The 23,369-nt window shown below is 42.7% G+C and overlaps 1 protein-coding gene across 10 annotated transcripts in view; it reads left to right on the top strand.

Annotated features, from left to right (window-relative positions):
* Positions 1-20,451, top strand: part of LOC109410662 (catenin delta-2) — a 43,819-nt gene extending 23,368 nt beyond the window's left edge. For 7 of the 10 annotated variants that reach the window (XM_029875791.2, XM_029875789.2, XM_062856394.1 and 4 more), the window contains exons 2-3: positions 7,780-9,904; positions 12,558-20,451. In XM_029875791.2, coding sequence (XP_029731651.1) covers positions 8,002-9,904; positions 12,558-13,411 — 2,757 coding nt within the window. In that variant the 5' untranslated portion in view covers positions 7,780-8,001 and the 3' untranslated portion in view covers positions 13,412-20,451. Of the gene's footprint in view, positions 1-5,921; positions 6,502-7,779; positions 9,905-12,557 lie in introns of those variants that run through there. The other 3 variants (XM_029875794.2, XM_029875792.2, XM_029875790.2) reach the window with 3 other exon arrangements.
* Positions 20,452-23,369: the final 2,918 nt, after the last annotated feature.

Below are 23,369 nucleotides of genomic sequence, written 5' to 3'. Positions count from 1 at the left end.
TCCAGGAATTCCTCCGGAAATTCCTCCAGGAATTCCTCCGGAAATTCCTCCAGGAATTCCTCCAGAAATTCCTCCAGGAATTCCTCCGGAAATTCCTCCAGGAATTCCTCCGGGAATTCCTCCGGGAATTCCTCCGGGAATTCCTCCGGGAATTCCTCCGGGAATTCCTCCGGGAATTCCTCCGGGAATTCCTCCGGGAATTCCTCCGGGAATTCCTCCGGGAATTCCTCCGGGAATTCCTCCGGGAATTCCTCCGGGAATTCCTCCGGGAATTCCTCCGGGAATTCCTCCGGGAATTCCTCCGGGAATTCCTCCGGGAATTCCTCCGGGAATTCCTCCGGGAATTCCTCCGGGAATTCCTCCGGGAATTCCTCCGGGAATTCCTCCGGGAATTCCTCCGGGAATTCCTCCGGGAATTCCTCCGGGAATTCCTCCGGGAATTCCTCCGGGAATTCCTCCGGGAATTCCTCCGGGAATTCCTCCGGGAATTCCTCCGGGAATTCCTCCGGGAATTCCTCCGGGAATTCCTCCGGGAATTCCTCCGGGAATTCCTCCGGGAATTCCTCCGGGAATTCCTCCGGGAATTCCTCCGGGAATTCCTCCGGGAATTCCTCCGGGAATTCCTCCGGGAATTCCTCCGGGAATTCCTCCGGGAATTCCTCCGGGAATTCCTCCGGGAATTCCTCCGGGAATTCCTCCGGGAATTCCTCCGGGAATTCCTCCGGGAATTCCTCCGGGAATTCCTCCGGGAATTCCTCCGGGAATTCCTCCGGGAATTCCTCCGGGAATTCCTCCGGGAATTCCTCCGGGAATTCCTCCGGGAATTCCTCCAGGAATTCCTCCGGGAATTCCTCCAGGAATTCCTCCGGGAATTCCTCCAGGAATTCCTCCGGAAATTCCTTCAAAAAATATTCTGGGAATTCCTCCAGCATTCCCTCCAGGAGTTCCTTCGAAAATTCCTTCGAGAATTCCTCCAGAAATTCTCCCTGTAAATTCTTGCGGAAGTTTCTCCTGGAATTGCCTCAAGAGCTCCTCCAGAATTTGTTCATGGAATACTTGTAGGAGTCCCTCCGGGTGTTCCCCCAAGAATTCTTCCAGGGAGTTCCACCAATATTTTCCGGGAGGAACGCCTGGAGGAACTTTCAGAGGAATTCCTGGAGGAATTTCCGGAAGAAATCCTGGAGGAATTTCCGGAGGAATTCCTGGAGGAATTTCCGGAGGAATTCCTGGAGGAATTACCGGAGGAATTCCTTGAGGAATTTCCGGAGGAATTCCTGGAGGAATTTCCGGAGGAATTCCTGGAGGAATTTCCGGAGGAATTCCTGGAGGAATTTCCGGAGGAATTCCTGGAGGAATTTCCGGAGGAATTCCTGGAGGAATTTCCGGAGGAGTTCCTGGAGGAATTTCCGGAGGAATTCCTGGAGGAATTTCCGGAGGAATTCCCGAAACTCAGTGGGAAACCCCAGAATCTCAGATGGAACCTTTTAAGAATCTCAGAACTCGAAAGGAATCCCAGAGATAATTTCTAAAGGAACCCCAAAAAGAATCTTAGATAGAGCTCGCTGAGAAAGTTCAAAACCTAACGAAAATTTAATCGTAACAACAAGGACACGAAACGTAAAAGTCTAAGAAAAAAATCTTAGCAGCCGTGGTGTACAGTGCCCTATAGATGTTCAAAAAGTTGATCATAGCAAATGCGACTGTCCAAACACGTTTTAGAAAGGGCGGCAGTCAAACCGTAATCGCAGCCAGCGATAGCCGTAATCAGTCTTCGTGCAGAGACCGTTTACATTCTGGTAGTAGACTCGCAGGAAAGCGGTGAATTCAGAATCAGGGTCGACTATGGACAGGAATGTTGCTCGATCCTTGAAGGTGGTCCGGAAAGTATTAGAACAGCGGTGGCGCTAAAAAAAATATAATGCAGAAGCGTACTTATTGAACTCTACGCCAATTCCTGTCATGATTGCCAATCCAACAAATTTTATCCAGTTTGGGAAAAAAGCTATCACGATGGATCCCGACAAGAAGTACAGGAATCCAGTTCGTGAGTTCACTAAGAAACAACCTTTAGATATTTGCTGCATGTTGGTAAGCTTAGGATCCGCAGTCAACGTAAAGTACAAAACGGCAAACGACGAAGGATTCTCTATCAGTCTTGATCGATGATCAACATGCCCAGTGTATCGTGCAACATACCGCTGGATAAATGGAATACCCCACCAGTATTCGAAGTCGATATTGCTATCTTTCTGGATTCTGGCCAAAGTGAACAAGCTAAATGATCAGAAGTGCAGCAACACGCAATCGAAACGGTTCCAACCCTGCCACAATGCGTCTCTGAATTTCTCTGCTGGTGTCTTTGTCGGTGGTCGCCAGTGAGCCCAAGTACACGAATTCTTCGATCGCCTCGATTTCATCACTGTCGATAGAAATTCGGGATGGCGGACGCAATGATTCCTCCCACCCAGAAGCCCTTTGGCTCTGCCATCATGTACATTGTCTTAGACACATAAATAATTAGTCCGATTCGCCTGGCGTCACTCTTTAGTCGGATGCACGTTTCCGCAATCGTTTCAAATTTACGAGCGAAATCAAGCAGATGAACGGACTTCGTGAAAATCGTTCCACTCGTGTTTATCCCCGCTCTCCTTATTACACCCTCTAAAGCAATGTTGAACAGCAAGCACGAAGGACCATCACCTTGCCGTAACCCTCTGCGAGATTCGAAGGACCTCAAGAGTGTCCCTGATACTCGAACTACGCACATCACTCGAACCCATCGTCGCCTTGATCAATCGTGTCAGTTTATCCGGGAATCCGTATTCGTGCATAATCTGCCATAGCTGTTCTCGATCGATTGTATCATACGCCGATTTGAAATAGATGAACAAGTGCAGTGTGGGCACGTTGTATTCGCGGCATTTATGCAACTCCTGGCAGATGAGCGAACATCTGGTCCGTTGTAGTCTAATTCTGTTCGAATTTTGTGCACAAACTACTACGAAACGCCCAAAGTGTTCAATTGGTCTCTTTAACGGTGTTGAGATAATTCGATATTCTGAATCTGCATGTCAAACTGAGCCGAAATCCAAATTTTCATGAGTTTTGGTGCCCGGGAACCTATTCAAAAATCAATTTGAAGTTTGTATGGGAGCGATTTGTCGAATCACCCCTCGTCGCAGTTTGTACTGGGCCCAGCTGTCAAAAGGTGATTTCTAAAAATCTCTTTGAAATTGATTTTAGGTGCCAAAATAAAGTTCTAAAAATCCGAAAAAAACACACTGGCTCAGAAAAAGGTGCTCTTTCGTATAAAATAAAAAAAATCGATACATTTTTCAAAATTTAAAAACCCAATTGAAAGAACTGTTACTTTCTCTGCCGTCGAAGTAAAAATCTAGCTATCTTTATCACACCTCGGTTAGTTCTTCTCAGACTGGTCTGCCACATATTCCCCCATTATCAATTGAACCGTGACTTGCTCCCAATATACTCCCGTTTGACCTTCCCGGCGTCAAATAAATAAAGTACTTCAACTAGATACCTATCGTGTCCGTGTTTATTCCGCTTTAACAACCGCACCTAGTTTTTGGTATTTTCACACGGTTAGGCTAGGCCGCGGCCAGTGTGGAACCCGTTGGCGTGTTATCAGCGGCGAAGCACATTCATCAATCGTCCTCCCGACGACGACGGCGACAATTGATTGTTGCCTCAAAACCCTGAGATTGACCGGTGTTTGGTTTGGGTGAGGAGGAGCCACCACAACCACCACCTCTCAGCACATCATACCAATCAAATGTGTGGTGGCTCTCCAATAACATAACATATTTATTATCCTCCTCCGGGCACATTATTGCTGTGACCGAGAACGAAAGGCTACTAGACCAGGGCACTATCATTCGTACTAGTGCTGCCACGTACCGACGGCAGACTGCAGCAGTAAACCAATCTAGAGAGAAGGCGTAGAATAATGTTCGTGTATGAGCGAAGCAAACAAAACGGTGTCCTCATCAATCGCGGTGTGTGTGTATGTGTGTTGTGTGTGCGTATGTGTGTTGATTAAACAATAAGTTTAGTTCACTGAAAACGAGTGATCCTGTAAATGTTCGACCCAAGTACAAACGTGACCGGTCTGTTGCAGCAGCAATATGACAAACGAAAATTGACCTATGGTCTATGAGCTATGGACTAACTACTACTACTGTAGTATATAGTGCTGCCTACTACCTACAACATGAAATTTGATAAAGACTGTGTAGGTATCCAGATTGGTAGTTTACTTTCCACAGCTGATTTCGGCATCACAACCTGATGTTCACAGAGTACAAGTTTGATGTAAAATTGATGATTAGTTTAATTGCTCTGACCAATAGATATTGGGTTCATATAACTAAGGCGGTAAACGCGCGTGTTTTCAACAAAACCCATTCTAGGTTCAATTCTCGATTGGTCCAGGAACATTTCATACTGGTCATTCCATGTACTTTCTTAAGCATAGAGTATCTTCGTGTCTGCCACACGAAATACAAGTGCCAAAAATGGTCAAATGTCAGCTGATAATCATGAAAGTGCTACCTATGACATCATGCTTAGATCAAGAAGAAAAAGATTCATGCACACAACAGAAACACGTGTTTGATGAACAAATTGAGAATTGCGAAAAGACATCCACGTGCTTCAATCGGAACCGCACCCAGGACTTCCAATTTGCTAGACAGGCGCTTCTTTCCTTCAAGCTACGAAGCCACTTGACCATCATCGTCTCCTGGAGGGCTAGCTGAACTCGATTCCACTAATGCACATAGTTTGTTCCTTTTCACAATCCTACTCCTTCGGATGAAATTAGATGAACATTTACACGTCTCTGTTCTGTACGGTCACACTCCCGGTAAATGCTCATATTGATATGAGAAGTTTGATGCATAAATAATTACATAATATATAGTAAAAAAATTGACACTTTTCGTTGCAAAGTCTCTCATCGAAAAATCTTAAAGAAAAGATTGAAATTGTAAATTTATCTACAATTAATCTTTAATTAAACATCAAACTGTTTGATGAGTAGTAAACGCATCAAACTGTATACTCTGTATCGACCATGCTGTAATCACAGATATACAATGTATCTGGCCACTGCCCAGACCTGGTGGCTCTTTCCCTCTTAACATACTACTAGTGATAGTGTTGGTTCATCTAAAGTCTGCCGGACCAATAAATAGTAGGTATACCTAATTTGAATACAATAGAGAAGAGGCAATTTGGTTACGCAGACCAAGCCCAGTTACTGTGTAGTTCATTCCATATCACACTCATTCTCCAGTGAGATAGTGAGGTCGAAGGGGAACAAAAACTGTTGCGACTTCCAATGCTGTCCGCCCGGTGATTTATGATTTTGTTCTACTTTTTCGGACGAAAGTGAAGGTCGGAGATGGATTGAAATTATGATGGTCTAATCTAGTGGGAAATGTTGTCTTTTCATTCGATCCCAATCAAAAAAAAAATATTGCTTGTAACTTCTTGTAATGAATTGAGATTTTGTGGGTAAGGCTGGCTGACAATAGTAACTATCTTTTGAACACTCGCACATTTCATGAATATCAATCAATCAAAGTCTAATCGTTGCACGAAGCTTTTGATTTCGCTTTTTAAGAGTTCAAGTTTCGACTCATCTTATTAAACCTGTTCTGCCGCCTTTTGGATGTCTGAAATTCTTTAAGGTATACTGAAATGCTTGCAATTAGTAATTAGTAATGCTTAATTTAGTAAATATAAAGTACACTTAGTGTTGGTAAGAAATTAGTCACAAAAGAGCAAACAAAAACAAACATTACGCAATAAAAAGAATTCTTCCATTCCTGCTACTTAAACAGGTCTTATAATATCAGCCACCTAACGAAACAACCTTACTGATAGCATTTTTTCTTTCTCTCTTTTTGCCTATTTCAGACGGAAACGCCAAAGCTAAAGTGTCTTTGAATTGATAACAACTGCACAGAAGAAGACGATACAGTCGCAAAAAAGCATAGCCATACACTGCAGCAGCAGTCGCGCCGGGGCTACGAGGACGCCCATCACACCTTACTCGCACCCCGCCCAGCCGCCGAAGTCGGTGGCTCCAAAAATAGAAACAACTGCCGCTTGAAAGGAAAAGGAGCCTCCCCAACTAGTCCCACATCGCTGGGGAACACGTCCTTCGTTGCCGTCGTCGGAGCGACCTTTTCCTATCCTACTATTCTACGAAAGTGTCAAAAAGGAATCCTTCGACGACGATTGCGACCGCGCCGGTGGTAGTCATCGCCGTAATCCCCGCGGTTACCCAATAAAGCGAACAACAACCACCTAGAAGAAAAAGATTTCTTTCCGGGAGGTGGAGGTTTTCCCGAAGGCACGTTCCGGGTGAACGGCACCGAAGAAAACCGGGGTACGCGTTCGCCTTCGCTCACCGCCACAGCGCCAGTAGACGACTGTGGGTGGAAGAACGAATGGGGAACCCAGTAGTGATAGGTTAATTATAGTGGCATTTATTTATCCGGAAGCGGCTCTTATCGAGTAACGAAATTGTCAATTGAGACAAAGTGGTGCTACAGAAAGGGGGGGGGGGGGGGGGGTTAGGAAACCCCCGGACAGTATGGGATGTGCTTGGAAGTGGAGTGTTTCATTGATGTCCGGGCACTGTTGAATCGATGGGAAGCAGTGCGTCGTCTCAGTATTGAAATGAAGTGAAACATGTTTGGGTTTGGGAGCGGGGAAGCTGAAGGGTCAAAGAATTCAATGAGTCGATAATAATTTGTCTGAGGTGGAGTTTTGAGATTAATGAGCATATTGAAGAAAAATAAAATAAAACTGGTTTTGTTTAAGTATCCGTAAAACTTTTTAAGATTGTTGTTTAAAACTGGTACGCAAATATTGCGGTGTTCCTTGCAGCATCTGCTATCCATTAACACCGAAATTGACCACAACATTTCCGACTTCTTGAGTGTGATCGCATCTGCACAACAGTCTGCCTAGGATCGCAAAACTGTCCCATATTAATAGAAAGCCCAGCAAATATGGGACTGATATGCGATCATAGGCAGCAGTCTACCTGCGTAAGAATATAGACAATTTTTAAAACGAAGCTCTTGAAATGCGGAACTAGAGAGAGAATTCACACTATTCATCAGAGTGTTTCCTGCTTCATTCTTCTTCATACCAACAGTGTTAGGAAAGTGGGAAAACCGCTATTTTTAAGTTGCCTCAAGAACGTAACCGCTACGATATTCGACAAAAGCGATGATAATACTTTTCCTTGGGAGCACTCACAAAGAATCAGTTCCCTAAATTCTGCACATCGTAATGTCGAGAAAAGATGTCAATTTTTGAGCATTCGTTGAGTCCAATCAGTAATTATTGGAGATATATCAGGATTCCATGCAACTTCCAGTATGGCATCAGTTACATCAATTATGACAACACATACATCGTTGGTTGTGAATTCAGAGACGAGTGTAGCGCCGATTGCGTTGTTGACAAGAACGCATGCTCGAGGTATGACACGCTAGTTTGCCATTTCATGTTTTCTGAAAAGAGGTAACACCGGGTTCATAGGATTACCTAGCTAGAATTCATTTTTTTATTACAGTATTTGTTCCTGTGAACGTGATCGAACACAAAAGGAATTCTCACATTCTGTTCATAAACCGATAAACTGCCCACAGACAAACTTTCATTGAATTTACAGACGCTTTCGCCCATTTTGCCTAATAGTAAAAATAATTAATTGCAATTCTCTTACACTTACAGTTCTTCCAGTTTATACGACATGCAACACAAGAACAGTAAAAGTTTAGTGATTTTGCGATGATCATCATCATCCGATAGCCCAGTGTGCAAGAAAAGACTTACATATATATGAAATCGTGTGCAATACTGTTTAGTTACTAAGAGGAACAGAGTATTGAAACTAGTTACGGCGGTTAACGCAATTACCGAAACTACTCCCCCCAAGAAAATCAACCATCATCAATGCATAGTGAGGATGATCTAATTGCTCGCACTCACAAACAGCAAACGACGCAGCAAATCACGACTGTCACGAAGGTCGTGCGCGAGGTGAAGCAGTTGGGACCGGATGGGCAACCGTTTGATTATGTAGCAATGCCTCTCGAAATGGGACCCGATGGACAACCGATCGACTACGTGTCGATGCCGATGGGAATCTACACGACTCGGTCGCAGTACATGAACTACAATCATCTGGACCAGCAGGAACAGATGGCCGCGGCAGCAGCGGCCTCGCAATCGCATATGGCACCCGGTGGGAAAAACATGACAGGACCCGGCGACAAGGGACAGTATCAGACGCATTACCAAGATTACGAACACTACTCACAGTATACGGATTCCGGCTATGATCCGGCCGGTGTGCATCATCCGCCTCATCCGCAGTCCTACCTCGGAGAGTATCAGATCAATGACCGCTCGACGCCTCACAATTCCAGCGAAAACAGTGAATCCTCGATACCGCTCCCCATGAACGTGCCTCAGATGGGAAATCCATCGGCCAACCTCCTACCACCGGGATATATGCAGGGACAGTACGACGAAATGGGCGAATACGTAATAGCACCATCTCCCGGAGGTCCAGTCGATCGGCTCTATCCGGACAACCCCTCGGCAATGGTCTACGGATATGTGTCAACTCCTCCCTACGGAACGATCAGTTCCCACGGTCATATGGATCCATCCGGTGCCAGCGAACCGACGTACGCCACGAAACAGCTTGCCTATGAAGCGGCCAGTGCCAGTCAGAGGGGTGTCCCTCCGGAAGGTGCCTGCTACTACGACGGCGAGGATGATCTCCCTCAGCATATGCAAAACCTACAAATTCATAACCACGTCTTTCTACAGCATCACATCATTACCTCCCCTGGGGGTAACAATCGGCCTGGCGGGGGAGGCCCAGATGGCCCCGATCTCGATGACCAGCGCCAGATGAAGTGGCGAGATCCCAACCTAACCGAAGTGATCGGTTTCCTCAGTCATCCTAACAACGCCATCAAAGCCAACGCCGCCGCATATCTGCAGCATCTGTGCTACATGGATGACCCGAATAAGCAGCGAACACGAACTCTCGGCGGCATCCCTCCGCTGGTCAAACTTCTAGGTCATGAAAACACTGACGTGTACCGAAATGCATGTGGTGCCCTGCGAAACCTTTCCTACGGTCGACAGAACGACGAAAACAAACGTGCAATCAACAGTGCCGGAGGCATCCAGGCGCTGATCCACCTGCTCCGGCGGACATCCGAATCCGACATCAAGGAGCTGGTAACCGGTATCATCTGGAACATGTCCTCGTGTGAAGATCTGAAGCGGTTCATCATCGATGATGCGATCATAGTGATTGTGTCGTACATTATCATTCCCCACTCGGGTTGGGATCCGACGAACCCGGGTGAAACCTGCTGGAGCACCGTGTTTCGGAATGCGTCCGGCATCCTGCGGAACGTGAGCTCCGCCGGAGAGTATGCGAGGAAAAAGCTGCGCGAGTGTGAAGGTCTAGTGGATTCCCTGCTGTACGTGGTGCGGATAGCGATCGAGAAGTCCAACATCGGCAACAAAATAGTGGAAAACTGTGTCTGTATACTGCGGAATCTGTCCTACCGGTGCCAGGAGGTGGAGGATCCCAACTACGACAAAAATCCCATTCCGCACTACAGCAGCGCGGACGGGTCGCATGGCAGCGCGATTGTGAGTGCGGCCTCGTCCAAGGGTGAGAATTTGGGTTGTTTTGGTGCGAGCAAGAAAAAGAAGGAACAGCAAGCGGCAGCGGCTGCGGCCCAGCAGGCTGCCGATGCGAAGGACCATTCCAGTGCGAACGGGGATCCGGCCAGGATGGCCTACAAGAACACGGCGCATTATAAAGGTGAGTTGCGGGCTCCCCGAATAGTCCGTTTTCTATAATATACCCTTTCCTTTACTTTGTTCTAGTGATCTCTAACCACAAACTGTTCGTAATCCAGACCATTAGTTTGTTCAAAAAGTTAGTCGAGCTTTGACTTAGAGCTTAGATCATTGGAGATAACATGGTCATGGAAGGTTGAAACACATTTTGAATTCCTTTTCTGTCTTAACTTAACCGTCGGACTCTCCAATCGGGGATTCAATCAAATTTTCAAGCATTAGGATCGATAGTTCCATCATCCTATTGATTGTTTGTAACATACACGCTTGGTGAAAGTATCGAAAGCTCTTCGAAGTCCACAGCATCAAGGGTGTAGCCTGCTTTTCGGTCAGGGTGGGGAAGGGGGGTGGGTGTGCTGCAAGCATTCTTAGCAAATTTGATCTACTAGTTTTTATAACTAAACGCCACACGATGAAATTGAAGAGTTTTTTTTTGCTAATACATATCTACAAAACATTCGTAGAAATTAGGTATAGCTGAACTATTTTGGAAATTAGGAACTCTTTTGAGGACTAACCCAGAATTTTCTTCATGATTTCCTTCAACATTTTTTCCCAGTAGAACATAATGGAAAACCGTCCAAAGATTTTATCAAAATGTCTACATGTCTTCCAGGACCAACTGGAGTTCTTTCTGTAATTAATCATCCAGATTGTCTATGCTTATAAGCAATCTAGGGATATCCTGAATCTCTATTCCTCTAAGAATAATCCTTTCAGTTTCAGTTTCACTGTTCCGAGTACATCCTTGCCAGAATCTCCCTAAAGATTGTTTTGAATACTCATATACTGCATATACTCATTTCAGAGCATAAACCTATAAAAATGTCAATAAACGTATTTCCGGCAGGATCCTAGGTAGAATTTTTGAAGGTATTTTCGTGAAAACCTTGAAACTATCACTGGAGGAAACCCTCGAGTTATTCATGTGAGAATTTCTGAAAGGAATGCCTGGAGAAATTCTTGAAGAATTTCTTGCAGGTATTCCCGGCAAACTCTGAAATAATGGAACTTTTGAAAAAAAAAAATGGAATTTGTTCAAAAATAAATGCGTGGACGAGTTTCAGAAGAAATTCTTAGAGGAATTCACGGTACATTCCCTAGAGAAAACCCTGAAGGAATCCCTGTGAGAATACAGAAAAAAGAAAGACCCTTGGTGAATTCCTGAAGGATTCCCTGGAGAAATGTCTGAAAGCACTTTTAGCATGTAAGTACTGCCGTGAATCGCATATCTGTCCCATTTGCATAGGAAATCCAGCAAAGATGGGACTGATATGCGATTCACGGCAGAGTACTTATATGTTTAAAGTAAGTCAAAACCACAGAAAGTCCAACACCTGCACAGCCGTGACTCATTTGTGGCATGTTTGATGCTTGGAAGAATCCTCGGAGGACTTATTGCCTCGCTTATTGTAAAAAAAATCCTAATGGAATCCATGAGAAAACTTCTGAAGAAACTGCTGGAGGGAATTTCTGAGGTAATTTCTGCAGGAGTTTCTGGAGTAATTCCTGGTGGAATTCTTAAAGGTATTCCTGGAGGAGTCCCAGAATCAAATCCTGAAGAAATGCCTGGGTGAATCCCTGGAGGAATCCCTATGAAAATCCCTGGAGGAATTCCTAGAGTGATCCCTAAAGGATTCCCTAGAGAAGCTCCTGAAAGAATGCCTAGGGGCAGGCCTGTGAGAATTCCTGGAGGGATATCAGGATAATTTCCTGGTTCATGTATCCTTTTTAATTTATCTTCGAATACTATTCGCTGGAGGAATTCCTCCATAAATTCTTGAAGTGATTCAAAAAAAAAATATCAGGTAATCCTGGAGAAATTTAGGTACATCCCTGGAAAAGATGATTGAAGGGTTTCTGAAATTTCTGAAGGAACTCCTGATTGATTTATTGAAGAGAGCCTGAGAGGCATTTCTGAAGAAATAACTTAAAGAATTCCTGGAGCAATCTCTGGAAGAACTCCCGGAGCAATCGCTGGAAGACTTTCTGGATAAATCCCCGAAGAAACACTTAAATGAATCCCTGGAGGAATTTCTACAGCTATACCTGGAGGATACTCGTTAGAATCCCTGGAAGAATTCCCGGAGGAATTTCTGAAAATATACCTAGAGGAATCCCTGGATAACTTCTGGGAGGAATTTCTGAAGGCATCTTATGAGGAATTCCTAGAGAAAATCTTAGAGTAATTTCTAAAGGAATCCATGGATGATTTTTTTGAGAACTTCCTGGACGAATTCCTGAAGCAATTCCTGGAAAAATCTCTAGATAGAATCCTGGAGGAATGCCTGGAGGAACTTCTGAACAAATTCCTGGCGTAATCCCTGGAGGTATTTCTGGAAGAGACCCAGCAGGAATTCCTGGAGAAATCTCCAGAGGATTTCTGGGAGGATTTCATAGGGAAATTTCTAAAAAAAAACACTTGGAAGTTTTTTGGAAAAATACTTGCAAGAATTTCTGGAGGATTTCCTGGAGGAATCTCTGTTAAAATCCCTGGAGAAATTCGTGGACAAATCCCCGAAGGAATCCCTGAAGCAATTCCTAAAATAATCATGATGAGCAGAAGCACTAACATAAAACTAATATGGTTTCTTCCTATCATTTACCTTTTGCAGGAGCGGAGCAGCTGTGGCAGCCCGATGTTGTACATTCCTACCTTGCCTTACTGCAGAGTTGCTCAAATCCGGAAACGCTGGAAGCGGCGGCCGGTGCGTTGCAGAACCTGGCCGCCTGCTACTGGCAACCGAGCATAGAAATCCGTGCCACCGTGCGGAAAGAGAAAGGTCTACCGATCCTGGTGGAGCTGCTCCGAATGGAGGTGGACCGGGTAGTGTGTGCCGTGGCGACCGCCCTGCGGAACCTAGCTATCGACCAAAGAAACAAAGAATTGATCGGAAAGTACGCGATGCGAGATTTGGTCCAGAAGTTACCTTCGGGCAATCCGCAATGCGATCAGGGCACCTCGGACGATACGATCGCCGCAGTGCTGGCAACTCTGAACGAAGTGATCAAGAAAAATGCGGAATTTGCTAGGTCTTTGCTGGAAGCGGGAGGCGTCGAGCGATTAATGAACATGACGAGGCAACGGCTAAAATACACTCCAAGGGTGTTGAAATTTGCCGGGCAACTGTTGTTCACCATGTGGCAACACCAGGAACTGAGAGACATGTACAAGAAGCACGGCTGGAAGGAGCAGGACTTTGTGACGAAGACGATCGCCTCGCGGAATGTGAATAGCAGCAACGGTGGCAGTTACAGTGACAATTCGCCTAACTCACCCAACAACACTCTGAACCGTCCGATGGCATCCCAAGGTGGAACCAGATACGAAGATCGAACCATGAAGCGGCAGCAAGCGTCCAACAACGGCGGCCAGGCGATGTCTCTTCCTCCGAGCGACGGAGCGGTCAAGATGGGTAAGTCTGGCGCGGCAGCTCGGGTAGATTCTAGTCATCGTGAGTCGTTCTAATGTGTCGCTTTTCCCGAACTTGTAGGCAGATGAATCTACCGCCGCCAAGAAGCACAATCCGATCTAGCAGGTTAGGACAGAAGAAGAGCGTAGCTTAACATCCAACACTACACCACAACCACCACCCACATAACAACACACAATTTCGAGTCGAAAGTAGGACACGGCGGCGTGCGCAGCTATTGTATAAGTAGCTATCTCTCTATCTATTTAGGAAGCAAACACTCAAATTGAAACACTGAAACAGGTACACTCTCTCCCATCAGCTCATGCCAGAGACCTGGTGCGAGTTCGGTTAGCAAACCTACCTACTTCCCTCTTTTTGTGTATTCACACGTGTGGAAGGATTGTTTTCCCCGCCGCCGGAGAAACCAATAACTAAGGGGAATCAAACTGACTCAAGGAGTAACGTATAGCGACAGACACACACAGGAAGGTATATTATTAGGAAAACTGAAACATACCGCAAGCTTATAAGCAGAACAGTGGCGCGCGCAGCAAATGACGACAGCTCACAGTAAGCAGTAGCAGCTAGTAGCAAACAAGGGAATCCCTACCATTGAAATTCGTAGAGAAGTTCAAACACACATACAAAAAATCAGAAAGTTAATATATTGGAATCCTTCCACCACCACCGTCATCACCACACTATGCAATGTTCTTATTCGATAGAGCGCGCTCTTTCGGGAGTTTCACTTGTTCGCATCGGATGTTTAATGCGTTAACATTTGTTCCTATTGTCTTAGGTTTTCCTAGCGGTTCTTAAAATTTAAGTGCATTGAATGAAAACTCTTTCAACGAAGCTAGGGGCTGATCATGTGGATAGAACGTAACTTTATAATTTCAAAGTTGTTTACCTGTTCAATAGTTTGAAGGAAACCATTTCAGTTTCTAAGCATAAATCTTTCTGAGTCGATTCAAGAGCTCTTGATTTTCCTAAAAGTTGGATTTTACTTTAGGGATTTCTGCGAAAGCTCCTTTCAGAGCTTTCAGGAATTTCATCAGTGTTCCATCCGGGTTCTTGCCAAAATTTGTTCTAGATTTGATCCTCCTGAGAATTCTTCTGTTATTCCTCCCAGGATTATCCCAGAGATTTTCGCGGGATTTCTCCAAGATGTTCGCAAGATTTCTGCTTGAATTCCCTTCGGTATTACTCTCCAAAACGTGACCGATATTCCTGCAGTTTTTTTTTTCTTAGAGTTTTCCTGCGGGATTATCAAGAGGATCTTCCGAGATTCTTGTGATAGCTCCTCTTGCTCTCGAGAACTCTAACAGAGTTCTTCGTGGGATTTGTCCAGACATTCCTCAGGGATTTCTCTTAGGAGGGTTTATACGGGATACCAGGTTCTCGACAGAATCTTTCCAAGACGCCCTTCTCAGAATTATGCAGCTGTACTTCTCGGAATTCTTCCAGACGTTTTGACGGGATTTCTCCCAGACGCTCCATAGCCTTTTGCATGAATACCTTCCGATATTTCTCTCTGAAACACGTATGCTATTTTCCTAATAGTTTCTTCCGGAATTTCTGCAAGAGCTTCTTTCGGGATTGTTTCCAGAGTTCCAGGTATTTCAACAGGAGTTTTCTTAGAGGGTTTGTACCGGGATCCCTTGTACTTTCTTCCGGGTTCTTGTCAAAATTTGTTCCTGATTTTTTCAGGAGTTCCTCCTGAGAATTCCCAAGTTATTCCTCTCAGCATCATCCCAGAGATTTTGCGGGATATCTTCCCAGAAGTTTCCTGCTTGATTTCCTTTCGGTATGACTCTCTAAACCTGAACGAGCTGTCTGTTTTTATTTGATTTTCCCAATAACTTGTCCTGCGGTATTTTCTTTTCACCTAAAGAATCTTCTGAGATTCCGATTGATTCCGAAATTGTGAGAGCTCCCCCGGGAATTCTTCCATAGTTTCTCGTGGGATTTGTCTTAGAGGGTTTATACGGGATCTCTTGTAGTGTTCCTTCTGGGTTCTCTACCAGAGTTTGTTCCGTAATCTTTCCAGGATGTCCGCCTCAGAATGCTGCAGTTGTTTCTCTTGGAATTCTCCCAGAAACTTTTGCGAGATTTTTCCAAGACGATCCCAAGATATCTGATTGCGACCGAGAGTTTTGCTGTTTTTCTTGAGATTTCATCATAGATTTCTATTCTGCTTATTTTTTTAGAACTTCTTCCGTGATTTTTATGGGTGCTCTTTTTGGGATTTCTTCCAGAGGAATTGCTTTCAGAGTACATGTTTGAATACATGTCGGTATTACTCTCTAAAGCGTGACTGAGATTTCCGTTTGTTTTTCTTGAGGTTTGAGTTACCTAAATTTCCCTGTCGGAATTTTTCCCAGAGGCAATTCCTGGATTTCTGCGAGAGCTCCTCCAGAGATTTCATTCGGAGTTCCAGCTGGGATATTTCCTAACATTACTCCAGATATTTCACTTAGATGGTTTTTACGGGATCTCTTGTAGTGTTTCTCCCAGTTTTTTACCTCCATTTTCTAGGATCAGTTCTTCCTGCGATATCTTTACAGAACTTTCTCCCTAGATTAGCAGGGATTTCCTCTGCTTCCAGGATTGCTTCCAAAGGTTTTTCCGGGATATCTCTTGGTATTTTCGGTGAGATTTGTAGAAGAGTTCCTCCACGATTTCTCTCTGAACTTTTTTTTTCAGGGTTTCTGCAAAAGTTTCTTCTATAAGTTATCCCAGATTTTCTGCAGGAATTCATCGTATGATTTCTCCTGGAGTTTATATCGAGGTTTGTTGGAAAGTTTCCTAGGATTTATCAACAAGTTCTTTCTGATATTACTATCGAAGTTCGTCCCGGGATTTCGTCATCTCTTTCTTCTAAGATTTCTGTGGGGGTACCTCGCAAACTATTGTCCAGAGTTTTGTAAGATTTCAAGGAAAACAAATCCAGAAGAAACGCTGGAAAAAGTTGTACCTCAAGCCTAACAATATATACTACATTTCAATGATGCTTGGTTGCAAACGTTTCGAGGACGGTATTCACTATGTTAGTTTTCCAATTCATTCGCCAAGTATTCTTGTTTGTAGAGTTTCCTCGGATTGTTGGGGAAGTTTCTATAGCTAATGAAGCTGTAAGATATTTGTACAGCTTATCAGCCTGGTTTTTTAGAATTGAAGCTTTCCCAAACGATAAAACATTCCCCATGTGTGGGGATGTTTGTAAAGCTCGGATTATAGTTAATATTTCGCCACATGATCAGCATTTGCCAGTAAAGTTTTATCTGCATTCACATCTTTTTTTGGAAAACTTTAAACCTTCATGTGCACCTAAATATCGTAATTGACGCACATTTTTCTACCCACATAAGAAAAAGAGTTGCATGTTGTTCTTAGTTGATCGTTAGTTATGGCTCCTAAACTCATTGTTAATCATAGAAGAAACATCCTCATCGTTGTTCACTCTCTTGCACGCATACCCTATTATACAGAATTGCACCCCTTCCTCCCCCACTTTACACGGTTCCCTATTTCACACCGGAAATAATTATATTCAGGCATTAGTCGTTGTGTACCATCGGTGTCGAGCGAAGAATACGAGCCGTGTATCAACGGCTGTCATAAGTGTGTACTGCCCATACAACTGTTGGCAAAGGTATAGACGCGCGGAAATATTCTAGATACTCATACGACACTGGAAGCGTCACCCCCAATCCAATCGATCTGTAATTATAGCGGTGATCGTGGGTCATGTAAGCCTACTGCTGCTGCGCCGCAGTGTACATTCAGAACTTAGGAAAGATTGTTTTGCATAGAATGCATGTGGCCGGCGTTGAACGATCGACAACAGTGTGAATGCGGTATTTTAAAAGTACGGTCACGTTTAGGTAAAACTAAATTTGGGGAAAAAGGAGAAGAGCTCACAGAAATAACGACAACAAAAGCAGGAACAAAACAGCAACAAATTTTTATCCCTCGCTACCAATCATAAATTGAATAGAGTCTAGACTTAATCGTGCAAACACAACCGCTGGAATGGTCAGAATCCAACCTTACAAGTGGATAACCGAAGTTTCTCCAAGCGGATCAGCCAGCCATAAGGAATTTCTCATCAGAAGGCTAATTAAGGCGATAAAACACTGCTCAAAGGGCTTAATGTGCATGTAACAAACGCAAGAAACCATGGAAAATCACGCGAAAGCTAAGCAAACGAAGATGCAACAAGAAAACCAGGAAGTAAGAAGAGCATTCAAAACAGTAGATTAGAACAAATTGAACTAATTGATAAGCTGGTCGAACGGCGGAAGCGCAGAACATTTACTAAGACAAGTTTAACATCTAATCATAGCAAGAATAACTAAACAAATAATGTGGATAAAAGTAATAATTTTATGGTCAATTTTATCAGTATAAAACAAGTTACGAAAAAATCCAAACAAAAACAAAAAACGAATTATAGGAATCACCAAGCTCACTTTTGCATTCACACACACACACACCCTCATCCGCATATAGAGCAAGCATCATCAGCAAGTAAGAAAAAAATAATCGAAAATAAAGGAAAACTGTCGCATCGTCATGATAACTCTGAGCACGCATTTAGTGGAAACCGTAGGGGACTTAAATCGTCATAACACAAAACAAACCTAACATTCTCACTCATTCCTAAGCTGAAGAAGGACACAGAAAAAGATTGAAAAAGCAAAACTAGCGCAAAAATATCAACACTCTGTATTTTCGTATAGTCGTTCGTACACCACAGTTTTGGTCTAACCCGTCATATTTCCTACACTAACAGTATGTCCCATGTGGATTGCTAGAAAAAGAAAAGAAAATTGTTAACTGTAATTTTTGGTTGTTGTTGCATATAGTTCGTCTTTATTTCATCGTGGAATATCTATGTATTCATTCATCATCAGTCGGGTCATATTAATACGAGTAAAACATATGTACCGTTGAGGATTTCCCCGTAACCTCTTAGAACCGAGGGAAATTGGAATTTAGAAAATTGTCAGTATGGTTCACTGAGCTATTGGGATATTTTTATGAAACGAGTATAATGCTAGAAACAATTCGGTATGAGCTTTGATTTCTTATTGAGTACGGTAAAAATTTACTTCGGAGTGAGCTTTGAATTCTTATTGAGTAGGGTAAAAATTTACTTCATCATATGCGCTATTTCCCGTCACATCAGACGAAAAATAGCCAATCATTACTGATAGTTCGACTTACATTAACCAATGTCTCATTAGATGGAAGCAAAAAGATGTAGACCATCGATAACCAGCCTCTTTTGCACTGGAAATCGAATATAATTTCACTAAATTTCACGTTTCAATTTTACACCACTAACGAGTTAACAATTTTTCTCGTCTTGCGTTCGACGAAGGAAACCACACCAAGGCAGCAGTTAGCTGAAGTGTTCTTCATCGCCGTACACTTTTCACTTCGCTAGATTCACTTGTTGAACCAACCTTCATTTCACACCCCACAAAAGCTCTTTGGCACTTCAAAGTTGGTTTTCACTGCTGCAGAATGCATCAAAAGCTGTCCAATTAATGAAATTAATCGTCTTTTCCCGTGGGTAAAATGTTTGTTTACAGTTGTCTTCGCCTAGGGAGGATGCAAACACATGTTCGCGTGGATTTTCTTCATACGAAACATCGTATATCACAACCACAGAGAAGGATTTCTTCGTTGCGCTGGAATGGGGGACAAATTATTTGCAAGATGCTTCCTGATAAAATGTTCGATTTACGCGTTCGAAGGATACTCTGAAAGATCCCATGATTACTTTATTATCCTCAACGGTACACGGAGTTCACATCATTTTGAATGTGCAAATTCTAATTCATTTAGCTTTAGTTTGATACGATTGGCGTACTGATTTTAAACAGATAAAAGACAAATGATCTTCAAGTTGTAGAAATGCATGTTCAATCCAAACAGAAATGCCCATTAATCCACGATAAAACATGTTTTTTTTTTCTCTAGATTTGTAGATTTTTAAGATCACCCACTATGACAAACGGGCAAGTTCTTATGAAGAGACAGCTTATTATTCCTAGATATTTCAACACTTCACTTAGGTTCGTACTTACGAGTTGTTCAATGAAAAATCTACGCGGATTATTTAAAACCCCCAGCCCACAACATAACCACATACACACATTCATACCTGGTATAAACCGAAGGAAACGAAAGGAAAGCGTAAAACAAACTAATTACAATTAATATCGAAATTATGATTATGAAAAAAAAAAACACAAAATATTGTATCGACGATTGTGGGAAGAAAAAAGTGCATGGAAGAGCGAAGTTACGAGAAAAACAAACAAAATTAGGAACAAAAATGAAAGTGTAGGAAAGCAAAAAAATAAACTAACGAAAACACGACAAGAGTGGAATTTCTCAATGCGAAGGACAACGCAATCTTTTTCCATTGAATGAGCCATGACTGAAGTGGTAACTGCAGAAGCAGCGAGCGAATGATGATTGAAATTACTTAATCTAAAACAAAAAAACAAGCATGCAAACGTATATACAACACAATTAAACAAAAAAAAACAACCAGTAAATGTATGTATTCCAGGACGAACAACACTCTTGACTTAAAAAAAAACAACAGAAAGAATCAGCAAGGAAGCGAACGAAAAATTCGTTACAGCCCGAATGTTATATTATATTAAACGACTAAGTATGTAGTTGAATTTGGATTCCATTCATATATATATTTAACATACCTACATTGATTATAAACAGTATACATATTGAGTAAATCGAATTGATGGAAGCAACACACGGACATAAACAAGAACAAGACAAACACACACACACGCATACACGTAAATCATATTATATTATTATCGCCTTTCGTAGGAATGCCTTTTATTTAGTTCTATACATATATTTACCTTTATTTTATTTTTTTTTATTGTACTATGTTCTCTTACTTTCTTGCAAAATTTATACTCTGATTACAATTAGTAACAGTTAAGGGAAAGCAAACAAATATTTTAAAAACCGATAAGCATACATAATTTTTGAAATGCAATAAAAAGTAAATAAATTATTGATATTCAAAATAATTGAACGGGTTATATTTTTTTATTTATATCCGAAATTTCCAACATGGAGGTTCAAGTAAATTTACAAACGTGGGGGCATCCATTTAGTACGTCACGTAAAATTTGGGAATTTTCGAAAAAAAAAATCCTTTTGGAATTTCTCCAAGACTTTCACCAAGAATTCCTCAAAGAATCGTTCTAGGTATTCCTCTAAGAATTTCTGCCATTAATTGCTGGAAGAATTCCTCCAGGAATTTTTCAAGGAATTCTTCGACAGTTCTTCCAAGAGTTCCTCCAAAAATTCTACCAGAAATTTCAACAAGAATACCTCCAGATTTTTTCCAAGAATTCCTTCAAGAATTCCATCAGGAATTTCTTCAAGAATTTCTCCAGATAATACACTTAAAAATTCTGCCAAGAATTCCTCAAAGAATCCCTCTAGAATTTCTAGAAATTCCTCAAGAATTTCTCCAGGAATTCCTTATAGACTTCTGCTAAGAAATTCTCCAAGCATCCCTCGAGAAATTTCTCCAATTGTTTCTCCAGGAACTCCTCCAAAAATCCTCTCTAATGTTTTCTAGGAAGCTCTCAAGGAATTTCTCCAGAAATTCCTCAAATAGTTTCTCCTGCAGGAAATTACTTTTAGGCGTTTCTCCAGAAATTCCTTCAGAATTTACTCCAAGAATACCCACAGGTTCCTTCAGAAAACCTTTAGTTAAATACTCCTGGGATTACTCTAAGAATTCGTCCAAGAATTCCTTCAGGGATTGCTTCAGAAATACCTCCGAAAATTGTTAAGGGATTACGCCAAAAATTCCTCCCAAAATTCTTTTCCAAAATTTCAAGAATTTCTCCAGTTATTCCTCAAGAACTTCAGCTAAGAATTCCTCCCAGAAAGCGTCCAGATATTTCTCAAGGATATATTCCAGAAATTCGTCCAGTGTGTAGTGTCGTGGTAGTGACTACCATCAAGACTACCACGTGAAGGGCCCATATAGCCGAGGCGGTAAACGCACGGGTATTCAGCATGACCATGCTGAGGGTGACGGGTTCGATTCCCGGTCGGTCCAGGATCTTTTCGTAAAGGAAATTTTCTTGACTTCCTTGGGCATAGAGTATCTTCGTGCCTGCCACACGATATACACATGCAAAATGGTCATTGGCAGAGGAAGCTCTCAGTTAATAACTGTGGAAGTGCTCATAGAACACTAAGCTGAGAAGCAGGCTTTGTCCCAGTGAGGACGTTACGCCAAGAAGAGGAGGACTACCACGTGAGCATCATTAGGCAGCATCCATGTATTACCTAACGCTAAAATAATAAATTTTCGACACCCCCTCCCCCCTCCGTAACGGCCGAGCGTTTCGGCCCATTCAAAAATTTTAGGGGTTTCATACAAAACTGAGTCTCGCGGAGTGACTCAATATGCTCTCTCAGCGGGAGCCAAACAATGAAGATCAGGTATCAGGTATCAGAAGGCCGGCTCCAGAGGCACGTTATCCTCCATTTGGGACATTTGTGCCATCGCCATACATATAAGCCTATTTCATCATTTACCTGAGGGAGAATGGGACAAGGGATGGAATGGGATTAGGAAAGGGAAAGGTGATGAAATAGAAAGGGGTGCCCTAGAAAAGGGAATGAACGCATAAGCGCAACGAGAGCTCATAGCCCATATCACAACGGGTTTAATCAGTGCCCTGAAAAGGACACTGTAAAACGCATAAGCGTAAAGAGAGCCTATAGCTCATTGGAGGTAGCTTGTGACGTCAAGCGACTTTCAATGTGACATTGAAAGGCACGGCATCGAAAGCATCCTCAATATTCAAGAAATCACCCAAGCAAAACCTGCGTTTAAGTTAGTACTTTCTTGAAAACATATACAACTTTGTGTAAAAGAGTCACTGTGGACATCCCAAATTGGGAGGCATGTGAGTTCACATGAATAGGCATGTCTGCCAGACGAACATCACAGATGTGATAGTCGACAATAATGCATATGCGTCTCAAGCATTTCAGAAAGAACGAGGTAACCAGATAAATCTGAAACTCATTCCATCTTTACACAACGCACGAACCCTTTCGGGATAAAACTGTGGAGTAATTTCACGCCATGAAAATACCCCATAGAAAACTACAAGAGTTCAACACATGTTTGAAATACTCAAATCCATCTGGAGAAAAATAGGACAAAACCCCATTTCCTCCTGGAGATTTGTATTAAGCAGAGCTTTATAGGGCCCACTAAGTCAATTATATAGCTATGATTCTCAAGCGGAAACTAGAGATTTGTAACTATACAAAAGAATGATTTATCCGAAGATATATTGAACTTGAACAGATCAGATTTCCATTCAGGAATACCTCTTGCAGTCCGCACAAACCGCAGAGGACAAGCTTCTTTCAAAGCAATAGTTATGGTATACCACAATGGAGGGCGTTGTAGGTACAAAACCACAATGAAACTCTCTTGGAGTAGCAATGGAAGCGAGCTATCCACAAAACGTGGTCGCAAACAATTAGTACAGGTTCCCTAGTTCGTTGAGCAGGGACGCCGGAATACGCAAATTTTGCGAAGGATCACTCAAAAGTGCAAAGAAGGTCAAATGGAGACTCCTCCAGTACGACTGCAGCGATCGACACGTTTGGTCGTGTTCGCGGCGTGCTCACCAGAAAGTGAACTCCACAGGAGTATAAACGAAAAACTCACTGGCAATATAGCACAAGTTTGCTGTGCCATTTTCCGCTCTTTTGTTACATACAAAGAGCAATCAGAACTAAGAAGAAGAAGAAGAAGAAGAGACTCCTCATCTGACACATGCCAATCAGTCAACTCATGACAAATTCTGCTCAAGCAGAGATTGGTTAGGTGCAATTCTATATCAAGATATCCATGAACTGGACTACCTAAGTACTCCATCAAACTGAAGCATCTCAAATTAATGT

The sequence above is a fragment of the Aedes albopictus genome, chromosome 3, assembly GCF_035046485.1.
Source record: "Aedes albopictus strain Foshan chromosome 3, AalbF5, whole genome shotgun sequence".
In the NCBI taxonomy this organism is placed as follows: Eukaryota; Metazoa; Arthropoda; class Insecta; order Diptera; family Culicidae; genus Aedes; species Aedes albopictus.
Note: the sequence above shows the minus strand (reverse complement) of the source record. Positions and strands in the feature narration are given on the sequence as shown.